The sequence below is a fragment of the Cibotium barometz genome, chromosome 15 (assembly GCF_041138505.1).
Source record: "Cibotium barometz isolate CiBa-2024 chromosome 15, ASM4113850v1, whole genome shotgun sequence".
Classification (NCBI taxonomy): Eukaryota; Viridiplantae; Streptophyta; class Polypodiopsida; order Cyatheales; family Cibotiaceae; genus Cibotium; species Cibotium barometz.
In genome coordinates, this window is record NC_141060.1 from 21,633,462 (window position 1) to 21,660,094 (window position 26,633).

Sequence of the window (26,633 nt, forward strand, 5' to 3'; positions counted from 1 at the left end):
TGAGTCGGACATAGCAACTTGTTTGTGTGCGCGCCCTTTTGTATTAAGGTGTTCAAGACTGAGAGACCCTGAATCGCTTTTCCCACTGGATCCGGATTTGGGCGTCCACAGTTGGCCTTCGTTTTGTTTGGGGCGCCCATAATTGATTTCAGTTTTATATTGTACGCCCTTAATCGGCATTGGGTACCCCGTAATCGGCCTTCAATCTGAATTGATCTTCTTCTGTAACCCAAGAGCTGGAAGTATAAAATCATCCTCAGCTAAACTTAGCTTAATTGAGCTTTTCTCTTGATTTTTCAGCAAGCAAATACCAGGTGTGCACTAGCTTTGCAGTTGAACACCTTGAATTTTGTGCAGATCCATATTATTATCTTTGCTTCTAGCAGGTTGGTTGACATGGCAAAACATGAGGAGGTTAATGTGGGTGTCATCATGGTTGGAGGTCCTACCAAAGGTATGTGTGTTGGGTCTGTTTTTGTGATGACATTAGTTATGCATGTGAAGTAGGTTAAATTATATCATGCATGTTCATGTATGTTGCAATCTATCATGCATACATGTCTGATGTATGCTTGCTTGACATTCAACACAGGGACTAGATTTCGGCCACTTTCGCTCAACCTTGCAAAGCCTCTATTTCCCTTGGGTGGCCAACCAATGGTGCATCATCCAATTCTTGCTTGCAAGAAGGTAAAAAGTTTCTTATGAATATGGGATTGTGATTGCTACATAGAGTAATGATATCTTAACATAGATTAAACAAATTTTAATGTAGAGCAATGAAATATAGCCTAATGATATCCTTACAAAGATCAACGATATCCCAACATAAAGTTATGATATCCTGATATAACGTTGAGTAATGATATTCTAATACAGATCAATAATATCCTGATGTAGAGTAATGATATCCTACCATAGATCATTGATATCCTAAAGTAGAGAATGATATATTATTATAGAGTAATGATATCCTAACATAGAGTACTGTCTGCCACATATATCAATGAGATCCTTAACCCTTTGGCTCTCACTGCATGGATTGCAGATACCAAACCTTGCACACATCTACCTTATTGGATTTTACGAAGAGCGAGAGTTTGCGCTTTATGTGTCAGCCATATCAAATGAGCTCAAAGTACCTGTCAGGTAATGCTACTCACATCAAATGATTAATTCATTCAACAACAGGTTTTAAGTATTGCTAGGATAGATGCACTAACATTTTTTAAAATAATAATCTTGAAGTAATCTAGGCAAATGTCAATGGTCTGATCATCAGATGTCGACATGGTTTCCGCATTCGAGATAGCAATGTGGAGACATTCAGGAACTTTTTAAGGATATAAGGGTTGTGCAAATTGATACATGAGGGGAAAACTTTGCCAATCTTTTACAGCAATTATGTAACGCTACCTAGATATACCATGAAATGGCAAGGAGTATATCACTTTAGCAAGCAACAAGTATATGTCCACTTGAGCATAACTTGAGCACTAAAAGACCTCCATGTGGCCTTTTCAAAACGTGTTGCTTTGTGGCTGGGTGCTCCCCATGTTCATATTTGTCGGGATCATATGTACCTCCTAAACTGAGCATATTCTATAGAATGGAGGACTTTATGTTGCTGGATAGCCTACGTTTCTGTAACATTCATGCCTTAATGAGGATGCACGTGGACATGTTCCTAAGCTGCAACCACTGGGGAAAGGTAGCAGGTGCCCATGGTCAGGCCAATGTGGACATCATAGGGATCACTTCATGGGATTGTGGATCAGACCAACCGGCCGACCAGCAGCTCTACAAGCCAACCAGCTTTCTGATGCCTTTGTAAGGGCAGGTCAAGGGTCTAAATCAGTATCTTGTGAGCAGAGTTTGTACTTCCAGTTTCCAGAAGCAGACAGGGCTTCCATGGTCATCAGTGCATCTTCCATGAGTGTTTTGCAGTGCTCTAGTGGAGGACAACAATTTAGGAGTTAGATTATGTGTTGTAGCAGGTCTTGCACGGCACACATATTACAGCTTTTAGGTTTTGTGATTTGTGTTTCTTAATCAGCATTAATTAGTGCTAATTAAGTTAGCTTTTGTAGTTACTAGTCATTTGACATTGGTATTAGAGCATCATGTTCACCCTCAGGCAGGCAAAAGCTTAGCGAGACCAATGTAACGTCATGTTACATTGGTATCAGAGCATCATGTTCACCCTAAGGCAGGCAAAAGCTTAGCAAGACCAATGTAACGTCATGTTACATTGGTATCAAAGCATCAGGCCGCCTTCAACTAGTTCATTATGTTGGGTGATTGTGAGGCATTTTTGCATACCAGGGTTGAGATTGAGTCTGATGGCATTGTCTCGAGCCTAAGGTGGTAGCAGTTTCCTTGGCAATATATCTTGTTGGAGATACCATTGGAGGCAGAGTCAGAGAGCTTGGAGCAGAGTAGGGCAAGTATGGATAAATCTTGCAATGTTTTGGGCACTTGGACAAGGGAGTATTAGGTGTTAGAAGTCATCTCCTGTCTACTTTTATACACCAGGGCCTTTGTTGTGGGTGTGCCCGCCCTTATGAGGTGTTTTATCATTTTTCCTCACTCCCCGTATTTTTTCCCTATTTTTTTCCATTTTTTAGTGGTGTGGAGGGATGCTAGATGTTGGTAGAAGACTCTGGTGGCTGGCCGACTGCCCATTCTGCAGTCGTGTGACTGCCCAAACAGCATTCGTGGAGTATTTTACTGCTGACCGACTTGCTGTAGGCAGTCGTGGACTTCTGTACTGCTGGCCGACTGCTGATGCAGTCGTGGAGTGCTTTTTTCAGCAGGCCGACTGCATGCATGGGGCATATAAATAGGCCCCATGCCCCCACCACTTTCTCATTCAGTTTTCTGCGGGATCTTGTGCATAGAGAAGAGTTTACACACCTATCTCTCTGTGTTTCTTGTGCTGTCTATTTTCTGCAGTCTACTTGCTCTTGTCTACCCAAGTTTGGATATCATTTCCGCTGCATATTCTGACATAGTATCAGAGCCCTAGGCTCGTGATAGATCTTGGGAGTTTTTCTGAGCAAGAGGGGGATCGTTAGGTTGCTGATTGGTGGACTGTTTTGGACTGTTTGGGAAGAGAAGGTGCAAGAGGAAGGCGGGCTAAGGTGCTGGACAGCCACTTGCAGGTTTTACAGTTTTTTTTTCCCACCCACCCACCCTTTCAGTCTACTCCTCGCGATGGCAGATTTACTAGAGATGGCTGAGAAGCACGTGAAGATTCCGACTCTCCCCACGTTCCCAGTGGATCGTCAGTTGAACGGGTCCAATTACGGCATCTGGAAGGTCATGATGGAGTCTGTGCTGGAGTCATATGACCTTGCTGATTTTATCATCATCGGGGTTCCACGGCCGGAAGCAGAGGAAGGGGAGTTACTGTCGAGACGAGGAAGGACCGAGAGGCACAGGCACACATGCGGGATCGTGTCAATGCTAGGGTCCGGTCATTTATTTTCCTCAACTGCACACCACAAGTGATCAATCATGTAAAGCACATGACGCTGGCGAGAGGCATATGGGAGCACTTGGCTTCTTTGTATAACAGGGTATCACCCATGAAACGGATCTCCTTGGAAGTGCAGATGCGGGTTATGAACCCTGCAAAGTCCTCGACGATGCGGGAACACATTAACAAGCTGCAGGCCCTTCAGCAGGAAGTCCTACAAGCTGGGAAAGAGATATCATCTGAAGACATGGCCATCACTTTGCTGTCCCACTTGCCTGCTCAGTATTTTGCTTTCTATTTCTCGTTGATTACGAGTGGCAGGCTCAGCACCATTACCTGGGAGGAGCTTGTGCCAATGGTCTTGGACCAGGAGGAACGTTTCACGAACCCTCCTCACAACGGAGGTTCGGAGGCCTTAACTGGCCAACGGTCGAAAGGCCGGAATAACGACAAGGGCAAAGGGAAGGCTTCACCGGAGAAGTCTTCTGAGAAGAAGCCTGATTCAGAAAGAGAAGCTGAAGGCCGAAAGATCCTGTAATGATTGTGGCGAGAAAGGCCACTATTGCTGTAGGCAGTCGTGGACTTCTGGGCTGCTGGCCGACTGCTGATGCAGTCGTGGAGTGCTTTTTTCAGCAGGCCGACTGCATGCATGGGGCATATAAATAGGCCCCATGCCCCCACCACTTTCTCATTCAGTTTTCTGCGGGATCTTGTGCATAGAGAAGAGTTTACACACCTATCTCTCTGTGTTTCTTGTGTTGTCTTTTTTCTGCAGTCTACTTGCTCTTGTCTACCCAAGTTTGGATATCATTTCCGCTGCATATTCTGACATTAGGTGCCCATGGTCAGGTACAACATGGATGTAAGGTCTCACATGACCTTGCCTAGGAAATCATCTTGGAGGGATCACCTTCTAGCTATAGTCACTCCGGGCTATAGCTACATCCTGGGCAGAGCTCCCCCATAGTAGGACCGAGCGTCCCATACCACTAGGCCACACACTACAAGTGTCGTCTCGCAGCGAGCACCCCTGATGGGCCATGTACTACGAGTCAAGCTCCTCCATAGTAAGACCGAGCGTCCCATACCACTAGGCCACACACTACAAGTGTCGTCTCGCAGCAAGCACCCCCGATGGGCCATGCACTATGAGTCAGACTCGACGATCATAATAGCAATTGAGCCTGAGTTATGTTTATATAGGCCACTGGGCTCTATAAAAGGCCCGAGTGCTGTAATCAGCTAATAAACTTGTAATCTATAATAACTATGCCTCCACTTATAAGCCTCCTCTTGTGTGGGTTGGATTATCTCCTATTGAGCACCTGCTACACCTAGCTTGTGGCCATGGCGCCTAGTATGAACCTATCTTGGACGTAACATACTTTCCCCCTTAAGGACCATTGATGTCCTTGTTGGAGAATGCACAGGCGGAAGCATAGACAATAAACAACTGAGAGAGAGCAAACGAGATGGAGAGAGTTGTACAAGATCACCTTTTATAACAACAGTATAGCTTTACAATGGCAACATCCAGCAACACGGGGTTGAACTTGTGCAAGGGAAAATGGATGAATAAAGTGATGATGGGAGGCCTCCTTTCATAGTGTTGTGTGGAAGGTGGCCGACTGCTCCTAGAGTAGGCTGACAGCTCCATGACCCCTAAAAATAGGAGAAAAAGCATAAAACACCCAACAATGGGTAGAGCCCATATACACAAGAGATTCACAATTCTAACACCCCCTCTGTATGTAATATGCAACGGAAGTCTTTGTGTTGGAAGATCCTGTCACACAAATGCTCACACCGTCTTCTGTATCTTGAGTTTCGTGAGTTTAGCAATCCACTTTAATACTTCAAACTTTAAAGAGATGAGAGAGAGATATATGATAACTGTACATCAGATTGGGTCCCGAATTACCCACTGAAGGGCCTCCTATCCCGATAACAAGATAGTATTTGCTTTATTACTTTAGAGAGAATGACTGTGGACTGTAAATAAGCCAAACGCAAGATCTCGGAGGATTGGAAGCTTGGCTGAACTGTACACGGCTGTAGAAACACCTCAATGAACTGATCTCGAGCCTATGCACTCTTCCCAAGGGCATGAGGAAGGGCTGCACACCTGAGGCTGAGAAAGGACTGCAGTGGACTGTTCTAAGCTATGTAAATATGCTGTAAAGGCTTATGAATGATATGTTACCTTCACCAGATGACTGTAGCATGTATGGATGATGCACAGAGGGCAGAATACTGTTGTAGAACTGATGTTGGACTGAAACGCAGACTGTAGGGCTGAAACGCACTGCTGTATGGCTGTAGATCTGCAAACGCAGGACTGGAGCGGACTGAACAGCTGCTGGCCAAGGTAGATGCATAAACGCAGATGTAAACTGCTGTCCTAGGGCCTGGCAGAAGGCTGTATGCAGGCGCCTAAGAGCAAAGCAGATGGCTGGACCTGAATTGCTGCGTTTTGGCAAAGATGGCTGCATTAAGGTACAATAGCTGCGCCTGCTGGCTGTGGGGCTACTGTATGCTGAATAGACCGCAAGAAGGGCTGCGCCTGATGACTGTGAGCTGTGGGCTGCTTAAGGGGACTGCAAGAAGGCTGAAGCACAACACAAACTCCAGAAGGGCAGGAACCAGGCTAGGCTGAAGGCGGGGAATGCTCCTAGTGTTGAGGAGGAAGGTGCCTAGCTCACTGAAGACTGAATGAATGTCTAAGCCCTATGCAAGCCTATTTATGCTAACTAGGGGCTGGTCAAGTTGGTTGGTCATTTATTTAATAAAGTTTATGTTTATAAATGACAATAAATGCTAAATAAATACCATAAAATATGGAAAAAAATACCAGATAAATCCTAGTAAATTTCCTAAGGCTTCTGGGATGTTTTAAATGATGCACAGGCATATGAATGCATATTATGCAGGATGTAGAGTGCTTTCTGATGCAAACCCTAAGGCTTCTACTGACTCTACATGCATGAATGATTCTCTCCAAGTGGGTTAAGGGATGTAGAGTGCTTTCTGATGCAAACCCTAAGGCTTCTCTGACTCTACATGCAGGTACCAGGTGTGCCACCAAAGCCCGAAACACCACAAACCCCCTCTGCAAAAGGGAATGACCACCGGAGAGGAAAACGCAGCCAAAAGAGGGCTGCTGTCCTGAAAAAACAGGCCGCCTGTGTCCAAACTCCACGTGGAATGAAACGCTGATCAGAAAATTACCTGATGGCTGCAAGCTATGCAGCCAATCTGAAGAGGAAGTGATCAGCAGGTGCTGTCCAGAAAACGCAGCAACAAAGAGGCTGCAAATCTGAGAAAAAAACGCAGAGGAGAGGGTGCTGAAAATAGGGCTGAATCTGGGGCAGCAGAGGAGTCGCTGAACCGGGAGCGATGATACCATGAAAGAGTGCACAGAGCGGAAGCAGAGTGGCACTAGAATGTGCTGAACAGAGAGTGCAAGAGAGAGAGAGATATGGAAATGAAATGAAATGAAATGTTATATTAACGTCTTCAAAAGGCCATAATGACCTATGAGACCAAAAAGTTACATCATGGTGGATCTGATACAGTGTCTGGATAAAAAAACCAGAAAATGAAAAATAAAGATGATACTACTGGCACCTAGAAAATGAAACTGGAACTGGAAGGTAAACAGAAACCCTTATAGGGTGTGAATATAGTGAGGGGGGGGAGGGGGGTACGCTATGGAGGTGAGTGGAGTATAGTGAGGGGATACAATATCATGTGGGACGGGGGGGTACACTATGGAGGTGCCTCCATCTCATAATATGTGTTGCATCGGACGCTGGCGGATCTCCTCAATATCCTCTGTGGTTAGCACCCTGACTAGGTGTCCCGCATGTCTCGCAAGAATAATCCGAATCCGCCGTTGCAACCTCCGTCTATGCTGGGATGCCCTCCTCCGTAGTGGACCACCCAAGCTCAATCGCACGATCAATCAGTGTACCGCTGGTGTGGGTGGTATCCATGTCCTGTGCTGCTGTGGTCCATCTGGCGCAGTGATGGCTGGACTAAAGAAGTCTGTAATGTGCCTCTGAGTCTGGCTCTCTGTGCGCCTAAGCAGGCTATCTCTATATCTCCGCAGCTCAAGCAAGAACAAATCCCAAACACCTCTGGTCCTGGTACCCCATGACTTTGGAAAGTGGTCCAAAACCCTCTCTGAATAAACAGTGGAAACGACCATGTATCTCATAGTATGCAGTACAATGGCATATATAATGCAGCTCTGTCTCTGGCTCCCCATGGCATACTCGGCATATCCTGGCCTCAGCTGGTATACCTCTATATCAGCCAACCTCAATCTCAAGCTGGTGTGAGGATGTGCGAATCTGACCAAAAGCACATCGTACTGCATGAGACAAGTGTACATCCATGTAACTGGGTCTGATCACAAAACCATCTGCTGTGAGCTGAAGAAAATGCTCTCTGTAGAAAGCCATCTTCGTGCCCAGCTCCTCAGTCGGCTGTATCCATGTCCTCCTAATGTCCAGCTGAACTAAATCGTGACGGATGAGTCTGGTAATCTCTGTCCGTGTGAGAGTGAGAGAGGGTGCCTCCAGAGAATACTGGAAGGGAGGCAATCTGTCCATGCTAAAACCATGTGCCTGGAACCAAGATGTCATCTGTCCATACCAACAAGCCGTGTCTCCCTGTAAAGCTAACTGTCGGGAGGACTCAAGGGTGAGGCGTGCATATCTGTCTCGGGGGGGATCCCACAAGCCATGTATGTAGGAGACTGATCTCGTAAGAGCCTCAATCACTAGAGGGGCAGCCGCCAGCTCTGCTCGAATAATCTCATGAGGTACCACGGCCTTGGCTCTAATAATCCTAGCAATCATAGATACCGAAGGCCTCTCCATACCTCTCCACCCGCCTGCGCTGTGATGGCCCACTGAAGGTCCCCATATCTGCACTCCATAAAGCATAGCTGATGTCACTAGAGTGTCAAAAAGCCAAAGTTTCGTTCGAGGTTCCTGAAACTGAACCTGCGAACACATCCTCTCCAAACCACCCAGGGTTGCATGTGCTCTAGTCAATCTAGTCTCTGCTGATCTCCTCATCGAAAACACTGGCCCACACTGAATACTACCCCAAGATATGTATATGCATCTGTATACTCCACAATCTCTTGCCCATATGTAAATGTGGGAGCTGATCGCCTAACCCACTGTGGCGTGGTGTAAAATACCATAACCTTGGTTTTGCCAAGGTTGACAGACAATCCACTATCATGTGCAAACTCATGTAAAGCATCCAGATGATGCTGCATACCCTCAGGGGAGTCAGCGATCAACACAATATCATCAGCATATAACAATAGTGGGATCCATGTACCTGCTAGCTGGGCTCCTCTGTCCCCTAATCTCTCAATGTAGTCAGAAGCCTCATCAACATACATACCAAACAATGAAGGAGATAACGGGCAACCTTGCTTCACTCCTATAGTGGAGTGAACCAAAGTAGAGACCCCCTCTAGGGTGCGTACCTGTCCTGCAACTGATCTATATAAAGCCATAATCCCCCATATGAGCTCTGTGGGTACCCCCATCTCCTGTAATCGCCTCATCAATCTGGCTTTGGGCACTGTATTAAATGCTTTGCGGAAGTCCACAAAGCTACAATAAATCCGTCGCCCATGCGACCTGCCCTCCTCAATAATGGTCCGCAGAGTCAAGATGTGGTCAAGAGTAGAGAAACCTCTCCTGAACCCTGCTTGTCCCTCTGCTCGAATGCCCTCTCTCTCTGCCCATCTACTCAACTGCTGCTCAAGAATGGATGCATACAATCGTGCTAGTGTGTGACCAATCATAATAGTGCGATAATTCCCTGGCTCCATAGGGTCCCCTGACTTGAAGATAGGCACGATGGTGGACATACTCCAAGTCTCGGGTAGGCCTTCACACATAGCACGATTGAACATCACTGCTAGAAGCTCTGCCAGCATGTCTCTCGCATGAATAAAGTGCTCAGCGACCAATCCATCATGATGATATGCTCTCCCAGTCTTCATCCTATCAATGGCCTTCCTTACCATCTCTGCGGTATAGAAAGTACATGTCTGTGGGCATGGTGCTGGCGGGTCAGGAAAAGGTGTCTGTCCAGGAACCGTATATAGAGATGCTGCATAACTACCCCAGACCTCTGTAGAAGTGATGGCCAAAGCAGGTGAGGACTCATGAAACAAACGCCAAGCCTCCCTTGAATCCTGGCTAAAGAACAGCTGGTATAATTCCTGCTCTAGCTGAGCAAGGAAGGCCCACTTCTTCCTTCGCACAAGGCGCCGGAAGGCAATACGTGACTGTCGGTGAGTAGTGACTCCCAAAGCAACCTCCCGCTGCAGTCGGGCTCTTGTCTCTCTGCACTCCTCATCATACCAGCTGTTCTAGGGCATACACCCAGAACGTTGTCTCTGTCCAGGCTGAGTATGTGGATATGCCTCTCTCGCTGCATCATGTAAAGTCTCTGTCAGTATATGGGTCAGCTCCTCCAAAGGTCTCCTTGGCTCCTCTGTGTACAGACGTCTATAAATCCCATCTTTGTAGACAGCATCAGTCTCTGAAGTAAAAGTATATCGAGTGTGATCTGCACCTTGTGTCCTCTGAGCTGTGGTAAAGTGAAAAGAGATGGTCAATGTCAACAATGCATGATCCACTACTACCCCAATGGGCCGAGATCCAACTGTGAAGTTCTCAATGCATGAAACAAAGCTCGGCATAGCCATAACTTAATCCACTGTGCTAGCACCATGTCTATGTGGAAAGCAAGTAAATCCAGCTGCTGACGGAAACCTCTGCAAGCCATTAAGTATGGCCAACCCATGTGCAGTCCCCATATCTACCAAATATCTCCCATACTCTGTGCACTCCACATCCTGTGAGCGTTTGTCTAATCCCATATCCAGAGTGTCCAGCTCTCTCAGCATCTCCTCTGAGGTATCATAAAAGGCTGTCTGGCGGTTGCCCGTCCGGGCATTAAAGTCCCCTAACAGGATGATGTCTCCATCCCTAGAGAACTCCCATATGTCATCATCTAGCATAGAGAAAGGAGACTGCCCTCTAGGTGCTGCATATGTCGATGTACTAGGAGCAAAATAGCATATGGCAATATACAGGAATCTGCCTGTGTCGGCCCTCAGTCTCACCCACATATATCTGGCCTGATCATCTCTCCGAACGATGTGTAGAAGCGGTTGCAGCTCCTCCCTGAAAAGAACCGCCACTCCCCCTGATCCTCTACTACTGTGTACCGATCTCGTCCCTACTCTGCAAGCTGTCTCCCATCTGTATCCTGTCACCTGTGGCATCATCTGACCAGGGGCCTGGTGAGTCTCTGAGTAGAAGACTATATCTCTATCTCTAAAGCTGTCCTCAAAGGCACCTACATCAAGTCTGAGGGATCCATTGCAGTTCCAGGCTGCCAGCTTTAATTTGGTCCCTGATTGGTAAAATACCAAAACAGTTGGAAAAAATCCCAAAAAAATATGGAAAAAAGGGGTGGCCAGCCCACAATCAAGGGCCATACAAAAGGGACCAAATGGGCAGAAACTGGGGATGAATGTGCTAACATTTAGGTCATGGACAAAGATGTCCCAGTCAATGGTTGTGACACCTGTGGTCTAGTCTGTATGAATACTAGACCAATGTTGCCACCAAGTGACTGCCTCACTAGTAAGATGGGGAGCCGCTAAGTGGACTTTATCTTGTGGGTCTGTGATCCTAGCTAGTTGAAAATGAGCATTAAACTGATGAATGAATTGATTAATTGCTGAATGATCACACTTACCATCATACTTACTGAAGTTTGGTTGACTGCGAATGACAGTGGTTGATGCTGCTGCGGACTGCGGGTTGGTGACACCTATGGCTGGGGATACTGAGGAGAGATGTTGATACCTCAAGTGTATGGCCTCCTTTTCCCGTTGGTGCTCGAGTAACATACGTTCTCGATCAAGCTCATGTTGGTGTTCGCGAGCGGTGAGTTTAGCCTGACGCCGGTCTTCGTCGATCCTGCGTTGGGCTTCCTCATAGTCCCGTCTTTCTACTTTTTCTTCTTTCCTTCGGGCCTCATCCTCTCTCCTTTGTTGTTCCATCTGAAAGAAGAGGGAGATGTAGTCGGGTGCTGCTGGAGGCGGAGGAGGACGTGCTGTTGCTGCCTCCAAGAGTTGGAGACGCTCCATGAGCAGCTGGTTCTGAGCTCTAAGAAGAGCTATGGTGTCTGCTGTAGGCGGAAGAACATGGTCTCCTTCGGGGGAGACGTCTTCCGGCTGATGAGTACTTTCTCCTGTAGACATGATGCTGAAGTCGGTGGTCGTGCCGGAACGCAATCTAACCATCCAAGGATGCTCCCACGCTAGGATACGGTGTGTGTGGACAATCTGAATCTGATACCAATGTAATATGCGGCGGAAGTCTTTGTATTGGAAGATATTGTCACACAAATGCTCACACCGTCTTTTGTATCCTGAGTTTCGTGAGTTTAGCAATCCACTTTAATACTTCAAACTTTAAAGAGATGAGAGAGAGATATATGAGAACTGTACACCAGATTGGGTCCCGAATTACCCACTGAAGGACCCCCTATCCCGATAACGAGATAGTATTTGCTTTATTACTTTAGAGAGAATGACTGTGGACTGTAGATAAGCCAAACGCAAGATCTTGGAGGATCGGAAGCTTGGTTGAACTGTACACGGCTGTAGAAACACCTCAATGAACTGATCTCGAGCCTATGCACTCTTCCCAAGGGCATGAGGAAGGGCTGCACACCTGAGGCTGCGAAAGGACTGCAGTGGATTGTTCTAAGCTATGTAAATATGCTGTAAAGGCTTATGAATGATATGTTACCTTCACCAGATGACTGTAGCATGTATGTGTGATGCACAGAGGGCAGAATACTGTTGTACAACTGATGCTGGACTGAAACGTAGACTGTAGGGCTGAAACGCACTGCTGTACGGCTGTAGATCTGCAAACGCAGGACTGGAGGGGACTGAACAGCTGCTGGCCAAGATAGATGCATAAATGCAGATGTAAACTGCTGTCCTGGGGCCTGGCAGAAGGCTGTATGCAGGCGCCTAAGATGGCTGGATCTGAACTGCTGCGTTTTGGCAAAGATGGCTGCGTTAAGGTACAATAGCTGCGCCTGCTGACTGTGGGGCTACTGTATGCTGAATAGACTGCAAGAAGGGCTGCGCCTGGTGACTATGGAGCTGTGGGCTGTTTAAGGGGGCTGCAAGAAGGCTGAAGCACAACACAGACTCCAGAAGGGCAGGAACCAGTTTAGGCTGAAGGTGGGGAATGCTCCTAGTGCTGAGGAGGAAGGTGCCTAGCTCACTGAAGACTGAATGAATGTCTAAGCCCTATGCAAGCCTATTTATACTAACTAGGGGCTGGTCAAGTTGGCTGGTCATTTATTTAATAAAGTTTATGTTTATAAATGACAATAAATGCTAAATAAACACCATAAAATATGGAAAAAATACCAGATAAATCCTAGTAAATTCCCTAAGGCTTCTAGGATGTTCTAAATGATGCACAGGCATATGAATGCATATTATGCAGGATGCAGAGTGCAGAGTGCTTTCCGATGCAAACCCTAAGGCTTCTACTGACTCTACATGCATGAATGATTCTCTCCAAGTGGGTTAAGGGACTTAACTGACTGAGTGACCTGCTAAGGCTGAGGAATGACCTACGTAGCTCGTGCCCGACTTATCCTGGACTGAGGATGTACAATGGGGTCACGACGTACGACAAATATCATCCTACTGGGTTCTAATAATGTACAACTGTTGCACTGCTGATGATGAGCCAGTTTGTCACCATGCACTGAGTGCAGAGTGCATGTGACACTGTAGCTCATAGAGTGCAAGAATCGGAAGAAGATAAATTGATGAAGATGCAACCATGGGCCCTCCAGTACTGCAGATCTCAGAATCACCTCGGATAGAGCACCCGCCAACTTGTTTCCTCGAATGTCACCTGCATCCCGCACTTGGATGCCACGTCGACATATCTGTACAGAAGGTGCAGGACCTGGGATGGTAAACTGGTCCCATGTGAGGCCAGTCTGGGACGAGTCAGCCAGGGATCCATTCCAGTCGTCCGAGGTTAGGTGTGCATTGTCCTGCACAGGAGTCCAAGGTCAGGTGTGCATTGTCCTGCACATGAAACAGTGCCAGTCCGCGTTGTGACTCTCCCTTTGGAATGATGTCAGTGATTCTGTGTATCTGGTATGGTATTGGATGCCAGATCATTGTGTAGATAGTTAGGGTTTTCCCTCTAGGAAAAGGGGCCAGCCCATAGGGCTACCCCAAGTCCTTGTGTGGGCATGGGGATAGTGTAAAACCACCCCCATGAGGGCCAAGAAGGCCCTGGCTGAACCCACCAGCCATGGAGGGGCTGTCCTAGGAGGGGCTGTAGGACAGCCCCAAGTGTCAAATCTCCATAAGATCTCCTCGTAGAACGCTCTTGGTACAAGACTCGAAACGTGCAAACAAACCAAACAAACGTGAAGGGGGTGCAGGCCTGACTCACCTCCCAACCTTGACAGCCGTGGGCAAGCCCACAAGTCTTGGCTGTCCCCACCAAGCCACGAGTTGAGCTAACTAGATGGACATACCGACCAATCTCTACCTTGTGACATCCCATACCGCCACGAAGCTACCCTCGCGGGCCTCGAGACTGCTGCCGGCCTTGGCTGCATAAAGCAGGTGCATATCTGCACTAGATCAAGGCTCCTGACTATAGAGCTCTCACAAAGACATGCAAGACTCTATGAACTAATGACTAACCTTCGCCACCCTTTTATAGGCTCTTGGTCAGGCGTCCACACTTGGGCACCCATCCGTCCATACTTGGGTGCCCGCTCGTTAGTCTATCCCTAACTCAGCTCGCCAATCAGCCTCCCTAGCTCCAAGCTTCCCCAAACCTTGAAGCTAGTCTTGTGTGCGTGTAGCACACGGTAGATACACACTGTGCACATGACATACTCCCTTCCTCTAAGAGCTCACTCCCGAGCTCACTAAAAAGCCAGGGTAATCTCTCTGAAGAGTAGTCAATGTCTCCCATGTAGCGTCCTCCTCAACATGATCCTTCCACTTGATCTTGTATTCCGTGATAAGAGTATTACGCAATCGTCTTTCACGAAATCCAAGAATCTTTTCAGGCTCGTGTGGAACAAATGTCATGTCCTCGATATCTACGATTTCTTGAGGAGTAACTAACTGGTCAGTTCCACCCAGTACCTCCTTAAGTCTACTGACATGAAATACAGGATGAACTTTCACATGAGAAGGCAAATCCAATCCGTTGTGTAATACGAACTGGTCCACAATATCTAGGGAATAATTTTGGAGATCGACCTGTCCGTAAAGTCTCGAAATCTTTTGGAACTCGCAAATATACCATCGTTCCTTCAGAGAACTCTCTGGATGAACGATGTCTATTAGAATAAAATCTGTCTCGGTCTTGAGCACTTCTAATAGATTCCTTCACAACTTGTAACATATCTTGCATATCTTGCAAAAAATTATGTACTGCATCATGCTGAAGTCCTGAGAATCCCACTGTAATAGGTGATCGAGGTTGAAAACCATACATAAGCATGAAAGGACAAAACCCTGTACTCAGTGGTTTCAGTGGTTTCACAAGTTTCTTCCCGATGTCAAGGAATATAATCAATTTGAGGCATCAGCAATCTACTCTTGATAGTCAGCTTATTGAGTGCACGATAATCGACACACAATCGAGAAGACCCATCTTTCTTCTTGACAAATAAGATCAGTGCTGCAAATGGCGACACGATGGGGGGATGAAGCCAGATTGCAACAATTCTTGGAGTTGGCGGTCCAACTCCGATTCCATTGCCTTGGAAAGGCGATACGTAAACTTGCTCGGGGGTTCCGAGCCTAGGAGGAGGTCAATCTTGTGGTCCTCCGGTCTGGACGGGGGGAGCTGGGGAGGGAGACTGTCTCGAAGAAAAATCTTCTGGAACTTTTCATGGAGAGCCGAGTACTTCTCGGAAGCACTGGCCACCATCTGGGCTGTCTGGATGTATATCATCGCATAATGTGCGCCTTTCCTGACTTCTCGCTTGGCCTACAAGTGGCTTATGAGTGGAAAGTTCGGAATTCCTGGCTCACACTTAATAGTCACTGGGGCGTTTGACACATTCCGATTGATCTGGAACATGTGCTTGTCCCTTTCTCTAGAGGCTGAATGGAGCAAAGGTGTTCTCGAAACTTGATTTAAAGAGTGGGTACCACCAGGTGAGGATTGTGGAGGGGGACGTCCCCAAGACAGCCTTCCGTATGGAACGGGCCCACTATGAATTTGTGGTCATACAATTTGGCTTGACGAACGCCCTAGCTACATTTAACCGCATGATGATGCGTGTTTTCCGGGATTTGATTGAAAAGTATGTGTTTATATTTCTGGATGACATACTGGTATTTTTGGCTACGGTCGAGCAGCATGACATTGATGCGGAGAAAGTCCTTCAGTTGCTGGAAAGCAATGAGCTCTACGTCAATGAGAAGAAGTCAGAATTTTATTTGTTCCAGGTGCATTACTTGGGATACATAATTAGTGTAGAAGGCATTCGACTTGATCCGGCGAGAGTGGCCGAGATTGTCAATTGGGAAATACCTCAGACAGCCTATGGCATCAGATCCTTTGTGGGTATATGCCAGGCATACTCCACCCACATAGACAAGTTTTTTGACCTCTCGAGACGGATCTCACCGATTTGCTAAAGGGTGTGAAGACAAGAAGGCAACGGATTCGAATGACTCCACGAGCGTTAGAGGCATTCAAGAACCTCAAGGTGGCTTTATCAGAAGCGCCTTGTTTAGCACTTGCCTCGTGGGATGAGCCATTTCAGGTGATCACCGATGCGAGTAACATCGCAATTGGAGGTGTGTTACAACAGAATGGTCATCCAGTAGCTTACATGTCTACTCAGTCTACGATCGTGAACTCCTAGCAGTTATATAGGCCTTGAAACATTGGAAACATTTTCTTTATGGCCGTGACTTTGAGGTTCGCACTGACCATCAGGCATTACGCTGGATTCAAACAATGCCAAGTGCACAGTGGAGTGACCGACAACACCGTTGGAGCCAGATATTCCAGCAATTCGGTGGTATGGTTGAGTACCTTCCAGCAAAGGCCAATCCAGTGGCTGATGCTTTGAGCAGGAAGGTACAAGTGAGTTCGATTTAGACCACTAGACTCGATCTTGTTGGTACAGGACTAGATGACATGAAGCACACGTACGCGGATTCCGAAGAATTCGGTACACAGTGGGAACAGGCATTGGATGCCACAGGACCATGCCACTTTTTGATATGCGATGGTTGGCTTTTCTACAAAGGCCGACTATGTGTCATGAAGTCGTTCAGGGCAGCTCCATGATGCCCATGACGCCATAACTGGTAGTCATAGGGGGATGAATTCGACTCTGGAGAAATTGGAACGGCAATATTATTGGCCAAAGATGAGGCGAGATGTGTTAACATATGTATAACGTTGTGATATTTGTCAAAAGGTGAAAGCTCCTCGTGGAAAGAAGATAGGGTTGTTACAGCCCTTACCAATTCGTGAGGATCCTTTCCAAGATATTTCAATGGACTTTGTCACGAATCCACCTCCCAGTCCAAGTAAGCGTAATACGCAGTGCTTAACTATTGTTGATAGATTTAGCAAATTTGTTATGCTTATTCCTTGCAGGGCCAATGTGACCGCCGAGGATGTTGCCTAGTTGTTCATTCGGCATTGGTACCCGATTGACGGGATTCCTAGGACCATAGTGTCAGACCGCAATGCAAGGTTTACCAGTCATTTTTGGAGGGCATTGTTTGATAACTTTGGTACTAAATTGAATTTTTCCAGTGCATTCCACCCACAGACGGACGGTCAGACAGAGATTACAACCAGTTGGCCTTTGATGTGCTGAAAGTGTTATGTCCACGATCAGCAAGGTAAGTGGGAATCTTATTTGCCTTTAGTTCAAGCTGTTTTGAATGATTCTTTTTCTTCAGCTATTGGCAGGACTCCATATGAGGCAGCGTTTGGAAGACCTTTCCAGTCGTTTTTGACCAGGATCTCGTCTTCAGTACCTGAAGCGAACAGAGTGACTAAGTCTTACCAGGAGATTTTAGAGTGAGTTAAAGACAGGTTGGCTAAAGCACAAGAGGCCTATACTGGACAGGACAATAAAGACAGAAGGGATATATGAAGTTTTTGGAAGGGGATTGGGTTTATCTTCGGATTATGAAGCAAAGGTTGAAGCAGGTGGGCAAGCAATGCCCAAAGTTGTCTTTCAGGAGCTTCGGACCTTTTCCCATCCAGAAGAAGATTAATGAGGTGTCTATGCAGTTAAAGCTACCTCCGAGTTGGACTATGCACGATGTGTTTCACGTTAGTTGGTTAAAGCCATATGCAGGTCCGATCCCTTCAGAAGTTAAAGACGAGGCGGAACCAGATATTATTGATGAAGTAGAAGTTATGGTTTGAGAACAGATCGTTCTACACCGTTTCAAGCATGGCTCCGGCCGAAGGCAAAGACAGTTCCTCGCGAAGTTTTAGGACCGAGGGACCCACGAAGCGGTATGGTTTGACAAAGAGTTTTTTGAAGACTATATGGCGTTATTGACGAATTATTTGGAGGATATGCAGCTTCGGTCAAGTTAAGCAGAAGGGGATGTCACGTGCATCCCGCACTTAGATGCCACGTCGACATATCTGTACTGAAGGTGCAAGACCTGGGATAGTAAACTGGTCCCATGTGAGCCCAGTCTGGGACGAGTCAACCAGGGAGTCGTCCGAGGTTAGATGTGCATTGTCTGCACAGGAGTCCAAGCTCAGGTTTGCATTGTCCTGCACATGAAACAGTGCCAGTCTGCGCTGTGTCTCCCCCTGGAATGATGTCAGTGATTCTGTGTATCTGGTATGGTATTTGATGCCAGATCATTGTGTAGATAGTTAGGGTTTGCTTTTAGGAAAAGGGGCCAGTCCATAAGGCTACCCCAAGTCCTTGTGTGGGCATGGGGATAGTGTAAAACCACTCTCATGAGGGCCAGGAAGGCCCTGAATGAACCCACCAGCCATGGAAGGCTGTAGGACAGCCCCAAGTGTCAAATCCCCGTAGGATCTCCTCGTAGAACGCTCCTGGTACAAGACTCGAAACCTGCAAACAAACCAAACAAACGTGAAGGGAGTGCAGGCCTGACTCACCTCCCAACCTTGACAGCTGTGGGCAAGCCCACAAGTCTTGGCTGTCCCCACTGAGCCACGAGCTAAGCTAACTAGATGGACGTACAGACCAATCTCTACCTCGTGACGTCTTATACCGCCACGAAGCTACCCTCGCCGGCCTCGAGACCGGCCTCGGCTGCAGTAAAGCAGGTGCACGTTTGCACTAGATCCAGGCTCCTGACTACAGAGCTCTCACAAAGACACGCGAGACTCTATGAACTAATGACTAACCTTGGCTACCCTTTTATAGGCTCTTGGCAGGTCATCGGGCGTCCACACTTGGGTGCCCGCCCGTCCATACTTGGGTGCCCGCCCGTTAGTCTATCCCTAACTCAGCTCGCCAATCAGCCTGCCTAGCTCCAAGCTTCCCCAAACCTCGAAGCTAGTCTTGTGTGCGTGTAGCACACGGTAGATACACACTGTGCACATGACATACTTCCCTTCCTCTAAGAGCTCACTCTTGAGCTCACTAAGAGCTCACTCTTGAGCTCACTAAAAAGCCAGGGTAATCTCTCTGAAGAGTAGTCAATGTCTCCCATGTAGCGTCCTCCTCAACACGATCCTTCCACTTAATCTTGTATTCCGTGATAAGAGTATTACGCAATCGTCTTTCACGAAATCCAAGAATCGTTTCAGGCTCGTGTGGAATAAATGTCATGTCCTTGACATCTATGATTTCTTGAGGAGTAACTAACTGGTCAGTTCCACCCAGTACCTCCTTAAGTCTACTGACATGAAATACAGGATGAACTTTCATATGAGAAGGCAAATCCAATTCATATGCGACTGAACCAATCCGTCGTGTAATACGAAATGGTCTACAATATGTAGGGGATAATTTCGGAGATCGACCTGTCCGTAAAGTCTCGGAATCTTTTGGAACTCGCAAATATATCATCGTTCCTTCAGAGAACTCTCTGGGTGAACAATGTCTATTAGAATAAAATCTGTCTCGATCTTGAGCACTTCTAATAGATTCCTTCACAACTTGTAACATTTCTTGCATATCTTGCAAAAAATTACGTGCTGCATCATGCTGAAGTCTTGAGAATCCCACTGTAACAGCTGATCGAGGTTGAAAATCATACATAAGCATGAAAGGACTAAAACCTGTACTCGTATGCTTAGTACTGTTATATGTAAATTCTAACATAGGAAGATAATCCTCCCATGAAATTTGTCTTTTGGATATATATACTCGAAGCATATCCTCCAAAATCTGATTCACTCTTTCAGTCTGGCCATCAGATTGAGGATGATCTGAGGAACTCAAATTCAAAGTTGTTTCCAACTTCTCAGAAACAAGTCTCCAAAAATCACTGGTAAACTTAGAGTCCCTATCATTGTCTATGTCTTGCGGTAACCCGTACAATGTAAACAATTGCTCGATAAACTACCTTGCTAATTGCGTAGCTGTAATGGTCTTCTGTGTTGGTAAAAATCTAGCCATTCTTGTCAAGCGATCCACCACAATCCAAATAGAATCGTGGCCTTGACTTGTTCTTGGCAACCCGGTAATAAAATCCATGGAAATACTTTCCCATTTATTACCTGGGATTTGCAAAGGATGCAACAACCCAGCCTGTCTAAAGCATTCAGCTTTATTTGCTTGACAAACTTGACACTTGAGAACATAATCTTCTACATACCCTTTCATCTTTGGCCAATAAAAAGTGTGTTTCACTAACGATAATGTCCTGTGTACCCCAGCGTCTCCACCTTTCGATCCCATACCTGCCGATCCGCAGGTAGGCGTACCTCATAGGTATGATTGCTGGGTGTTGTGTCAAGACCCAATTTCTACACAAGTTTGTAATTAACAAAATTGCGTGAGTTGCCAGGATCTAGAAGAATGTGGATTCTATGGCCATTCACTTCTCCATAAACTCGGAGAAGATCATGCACGCCAAAAACTTTAGAGTTGAACAGACAATCAGAACATGAACTAGAGCGAGAAAGTACTGTAACTGACGTACCTATCAAAAACAACTGGTTAGCTGCCTTTGGCTTGGGTTCTGCGTTGGTCTTTGCACCCTTTTGCTTCGGGCACTCCTTACGCATATGTCCTTTTTCTTCGTAGATGAAGCAACATCCTTCCTTCTTGAGCTTCAAAGCCTTAAGGAGACGTTTTTTCTTCGCTGGGGTCGAAGTTGAATTCTTTGAAGGTTGGTCCAAAGACTTTTCTTATGTCGTGCTAGCCATCAGTGCGGAAAACTTCCTTTTGTGCTTGTTCCCCTGCTCGGTCACGGGTTTAGACTTGAAAGAGATCATTGTATCATCATAGATATGAGCGGAATGAATGGCCTCATCCAAAGTTTTGCATTTGTTGTTTTTAACCTCTAAACGGTATGAGTCGGGTAAACCGGCTACGAAGAAACCCAAAAGAGTTGTGGAATCCATCTTCGTAGCTTTCATCTGCAAGTCCCTAAATTTCTGGAGATAGACCTCATAAGTGAGGTTCTGCGAGGTCATGGTCAAAGTAGCAAACCGGGCAACAACATCATAGTCATTCTCTTTCTTGAGGAATTCTTTCTTGAAGACGTCTTCGAACTGTGCCCAAGTCGTTGGTTTAGGGTTGAGTTCTTTCCACCAAAGCAAAGCTTTGCCTGAAAGGAAACCTGTTGCTAATTGGATCTTTTTGCCATCGTCATATGGATGAAACTGAAAATGGACTTGCCACTTATGTAGCTAAGTGTCCACTATCTCTTTGGTACGCTGCTTTTGCTCGCCCCCAAACTGTTCCGGAGTAATGTTGGGGCCTAAAGCAGATGCCAAAGTATCCATACCCGAAAGAGTAGATAAGGTAGTGGTCAACAAAGAGATGGAGTTCTGTAAAGCCTGCATCTGCGCAGCGATTTGTGCTTGACGTTCCGATGAAGAAGCTTCGAGAGCAACTTTAAACTCTTGGAAATCTGATTTTGAAAGAAAATCGTCGAAAAGATCGCCATCGGTGGCTTCCGTAGCTGGCAGGTCTTCACGTTTGGGAATGGCCTCCAACTCGGATTCTTGTGTTGACATCTTGAAGAGGGCAAGATGAGAGAAAATCTTGGCTTTGTACAAGGAAGAGTGCTAGAGAGTACGAGGAGTGTGGCAAGAAGCCCACTTGAGGCGTATTTTATAGGCCTTCCCAAAAAACATGTGTAGCTTTAAAACTTTACTTGTGTTAAAAAAAAAAAACCATGCTTGAGGGCTTTTATTTTTTTTAAAACCACCCATAAAGCTTGGTTAAAAAAAACACTTCAAAAAAAAACACATAAGCTAGACAAACTAGTCGCATAGAAGTTTAAAAAAAAAACCACATGCTTAAAAAAAAAACCACGCTTTTGAATAGATGTTAAAAAAAAAAACCCCTTAACAAAGGTGCAAAAAACGAAAAGCAAGGCGTGTTTTTTTTAATTAAAAAAACGAAGGCTAAAATTACCCAAAAAAACGGTTGCTACCCGTCGGCTCTGTGCTTTCTGCTTTTTCCCAGCAGCACGGCAATCGCCGATTGGTAGCGCCGCCTTTAACTGCACGCCCGCGGCTGGTTGGTTCGTGTGTAGGCATATGCTCACTTATGGTAGTGCTATGTGTGAACAGGGCTTAACCAAGGGCACTTTTTCCCATGTGGTTTTTCCCCTTGGACATCAAGTGTGAAAGGACACTCTTAACATATAATATTTTGTACTTCTATATTATATGTGTGTGAGTCCAACACCCAACAATTGGTATCAGAGCTGGGAGCTGGCCTTGACAATCTGCCGCTGGAAGAAAACCTGCAGATTTCTGTCGCTCTGCGGAATTCCGTCGCCGTCCGTTTCCTCCGCCAGTTCCGGCCACCAGAAGCCGGCAGCACTAGTGGGGAGCCCACCACCACCGCTCAGCCCACTGGCGGCACCTCCCTCTCCAGCCGGTGGCAACAATGCTGCCCGAAGCGCCTCCGCCCGTCAACGCTCCGTTCCGACCGCCCAGAGCCGCGCCGTCACGGTTCCATTCCGGCCGCCCTCGCTGTTCCGCTCCGGCCGCTCGACGTTGCATACCGGCCGCCCAGAGCCGTCGCCTCCGTCTCACCCTGCGCCTACCACTCTTCGCGCCCACCGCCGCCTCCGTCCGCTGTTCGCACCCTCTGCCTGGCCCGACACCTGCGCCTCTGATTGGCCCGACACCTGCACCTGGGCCCGCCTCTGACTCGCCCAACACCTGCCGAGCGCCCGCCTCTGACTGGCCCGACACCTGCCCAGCGCCCGCCTCTGCCTGCGCTTGCCTGGCCCGACACCTGCACCTGGCCTGCCTTGTTGAGACATGCTGCTCTTCAGCACTCAGTCTGCTCGTGCACCAGCTGCTCTTACTAAGTCTCCACAAACGTCAGCTCTTCCAACAAAGCAACACATCTGGACCTGAACTGACGCCTGCAAGAGAAGTCCCTGCCATCCGTACTGCACTCGCCTGCAGGCACTTGCCATGTGAGTGAAAATATGCATTGAAATATTCAAATTTTGCAGACACTTCTTTGCAGGTCAGATTCAAAGGAAAGTTGCAGGTGCAATTTGGGGGATTTCTCAATTTGAGGCCAAATTGAAAAATTGCAATTTGGGGTATTGAGGTCAAAATCAGCAAATTGAGCCTCTTTCAGTTGCAAAAAATTGGGGCTTTTGTAAAAATTGGCCGATTAGATGCGGGAAACTGCATGTGTACTAGAGCGCGCCCCTTGGCCCAGCTACAGTGGGACCCTGGGGAGTACGAGTGGCATGATCCTTATGCATCCCTTGAGGCCACAGAGATCACCTTTTTTCAGTATACTGTTCGGCTAGGAGGGCATATTTTGACGGCGAGGAGGCTGGTCTCTCCAGCTGCAGCGGGGCATTGGCGGCTACAGGGACTATCACAGGAGTTCCTGGAGGATTTTTGGGCTCGGCTCTGTGCTAGTCGACAGGCCCGCAGGATCTTGACTTTCCAGTGGCTGGTCGCCCACAGGGGCTCAGCAGTTGGCACCTGGCTTGTTTACAGCGGTCTTCCGGCGGCCTGCGTCCGATGCGGCCACCCTATGGAGACACAGAGACATTGCCTTTGGGATTGCCCTCAGGCGCAGCAGATATGGCTGCGGATGCTGCGTATTCTGGCCCCCCTCTCTCCAGAGGGTATGTTTACGTGGGGTGCCGCTGCTTGGTCGACTTCGTCAGGGCCTGCTATGGGCTATGAGATGGAGCAGGACAGTCAGGCCATCAGATTCATTAGGGGCCAGCCTCGCTTGGTTCCGGCACCGTATTTCTCGTCCGCCAGCTGGACACAGGAGAGGGATTTACGATGGGAGCTCCTCAACAGCCTCACCATCTGGTTCACCTGGAGGGCCTGGTGTTTCACGGCCTTTGAGGGGAGACTGGAGCCACCAGCAGAGACTGTACGGGGGATTTGGCAGGAGTTGATCCACACCCTGCAAGGACAGTATGACCGCATCCGGGGCGACTCGGATGAGGCGATCTTGCGGCGCCAGGCTTTTCACACCACCTGGAGCAGAGGCCCCTTCTACACCTTACACACGGGATCCCCCCGTTGGCATTACAAGCCACCTGTTTGGCTCTTCCCCCCCCCTATTGTATGATTTAGCCTTCAATCCTTTGTACTGAGGCTTGTATTTTGTAGCACCTAGGGAGAGTCTCCCGGGCTGCCTTGTTGTATTCACTGCTCTGTTTCTCTCATGAGCAGGAGAGTTCTTTTGTAGCCCTACAGGCGTTTTTATTTAACTAATGAAAGGATCTTTTCTCGGGGGAAAAAAAAAAAACTAGTCATGGATAACCTTGGCCTTCATGAGAAAAGACTGCATGGAACTGCCTTCAGGGAATAACAAATCGTAGAGCTTTCCTTTCAAGGTAACTACCCTCATTGATGAATCTCGTGCAAAGAGATCCTCCAATTTTGACCATACTTGATGAGCACTGGTGAGAGTTTGCACGGCCGGTGAGACCTCTGTGATGGTGTGCACAAGGACAGAATGCGCCTTCGAGTCCCGATTCTCCCCGTCTTGTAATTCCACAGCAAATTCATCCTCTTGATCCTGAGTCCACCTCCCAGAGTTTTGAGGACGCTCAGGCTTCCTTTGAGTGCCCTGAACAATGTCCCACAAACCCTTGTGGATGAACCAGATCCGCATCTGAAGCTTCCAATGAGCATAGTTGGGTCCTTTCAACTTGTCATCCTTGTTCGTACAGGGGGGAGCCATATCCACAGCAGCAAAGAACAAACACCTCAGCACTCCAAGACTCCTCTCGAATGCTTTCCAACGAAGCGAAGCACCAGGAACAATCAGCCCCCTCTCAAACCTGAGAGAGCAAGAGGCTGGACAGCAGCAAAACAGTCCAAGATCCACCAGGAACGTCCTACCGGAAGGGCAGGGAGGAAGAAGACAATGTAGGGCCACTTGGCTGGCATCCCCACAAGCAAGAAACGCATGACCAACAGATGATGATGTAGAAAACGCAGCCAAAACGCTTCACAACCTGCCTCTGAAGAGCAAAACACAGCCTTTGGGGCTGGCTGACAGCAACCAGAAGAGGGCTGGACCAGAAAACGCAGCAAGGTACTGAAACGCAGCCACTGTATGGGACTGATCTGCAGCCGGAGAAGTGATGGAAGCAAAACGTACAACGAAGAAGAGGTGGTGGGCAGATTTGCAGTAGATGGAGCAGCCAGAACCTAAGCATATGATACCATGTTGGAGAATGCACAGGCGGAAGCATAAACAATAAACAATTGAGAGAGAGCAAAGGAGATGGAGAGAGTTGGACAAGATCACCTTTTATAACAGCAGTAAAGCTTTACAATGGCAATAGCCAGCAACACGGTGTTGAACTTGTGCAAGGGAAAATGGATGAATAAAGTGATGATGGGAGGCCTCCTTTTATAGTGTAAGAGTGAGGAAGGTGGCCAATTGCTCCTAGAGCAGGCCGAGAGCTCCACGACCCCTAAAAATAGGAGAAAAAGCATAAAACACCCAACATATACCCTATTGGCTCTTCCCGGACTGGTTCTTCTAGAGAAACAACTTCGTCCAAGTCACCCAATTTTTCTTTCAATCGATTGATATGAAAGACAAGATGAATGGTTACACCTTGGGGAAATTCCAAGCGGTATGCAACATCAATATCTTCCTTGTAATGTTTCCCTGCACGCATAATATGAATCCTTTGTTATCCTCTTATACACCACCATGCCTACTTCCAAGACCCTCGGAAATCTTCGTTGGTTAGCATAAGTCTAGGCTCTTCCCTAAGCTGTCCTTCCGCTCTCCTTAGCTAACTTGAGCATTTCCTGCATATCTTGCATGAAATCACAAGCTTGTCGGTTTTGGATTTTACTTAGTCCAAAAGCAATTAGTGATTGGGTTTTTTTTTTTTTTTTTTTTTTTTTTTTTTTTTTGGGAAAAAGATCCTTCTATTAGTTAATGAGAAAACGCCATAAGGCTACAAAGCTCACCTCGCAAGGAGGGATAAAACACCGTGAACTCCTGAGCTCCACCCCCGTGGCTGGCCGCTCTCTGGGGGGGGCTACCTAATAGTACATGTGGGAGGTGAGAAAAGCCAGACTGGAGGCCTGTAGTGCCAAGTGACATCCTCGCCCCTCGCGGTGAGGAAAGGGCCAGGGTGCCAAGTGCGGAGGAAAGCCTTGCGGCGCCCTCTCATGCGATCCGAGTCGCCCTGGAGTTTCCCCCAGTGTCCTCTCAATGTGTGAATGATGTCCACCCAGAGGGCCTGTATGACCTCCGCCGGTGGAGTCGCCTGGCGGTCAATGGCCTCCCTGCATCGGGCTCTCCATATGTGCCAAGCTGTCATGCTGCTGATCATCTCCCATCTGTGCCCGACCCCCTCCTGAGGGGCTGCCGATGAGAAGTCTGG

The 26,633-nt window shown here is 47.4% G+C and overlaps 1 protein-coding gene across 3 annotated transcripts in view; it reads left to right on the forward strand.

Annotated features, from left to right (window-relative positions):
* Positions 1-21: 21 nt before the first annotated feature.
* The window catches only part of LOC147631060 (uncharacterized), a 105,704-nt gene continuing 79,092 nt past the window's right edge, over positions 22-26,633 (forward strand). The window contains exons 1-4 of one of the 3 annotated variants that reach the window (XM_086809386.1): positions 22-314; positions 387-454; positions 593-690; positions 1,049-1,149. In XM_086809386.1, the coding sequence (XP_086665512.1) occupies positions 397-454; positions 593-690; positions 1,049-1,149 (257 nt within the window). In that variant the 5' untranslated portion in view covers positions 22-314; positions 387-396. Of the gene's footprint in view, positions 315-357; positions 455-592; positions 691-1,048; positions 1,150-26,633 lie in introns of all 3 variants that reach the window. The other 2 variants (XM_086809387.1, XM_086809388.1) reach the window with 2 other exon arrangements.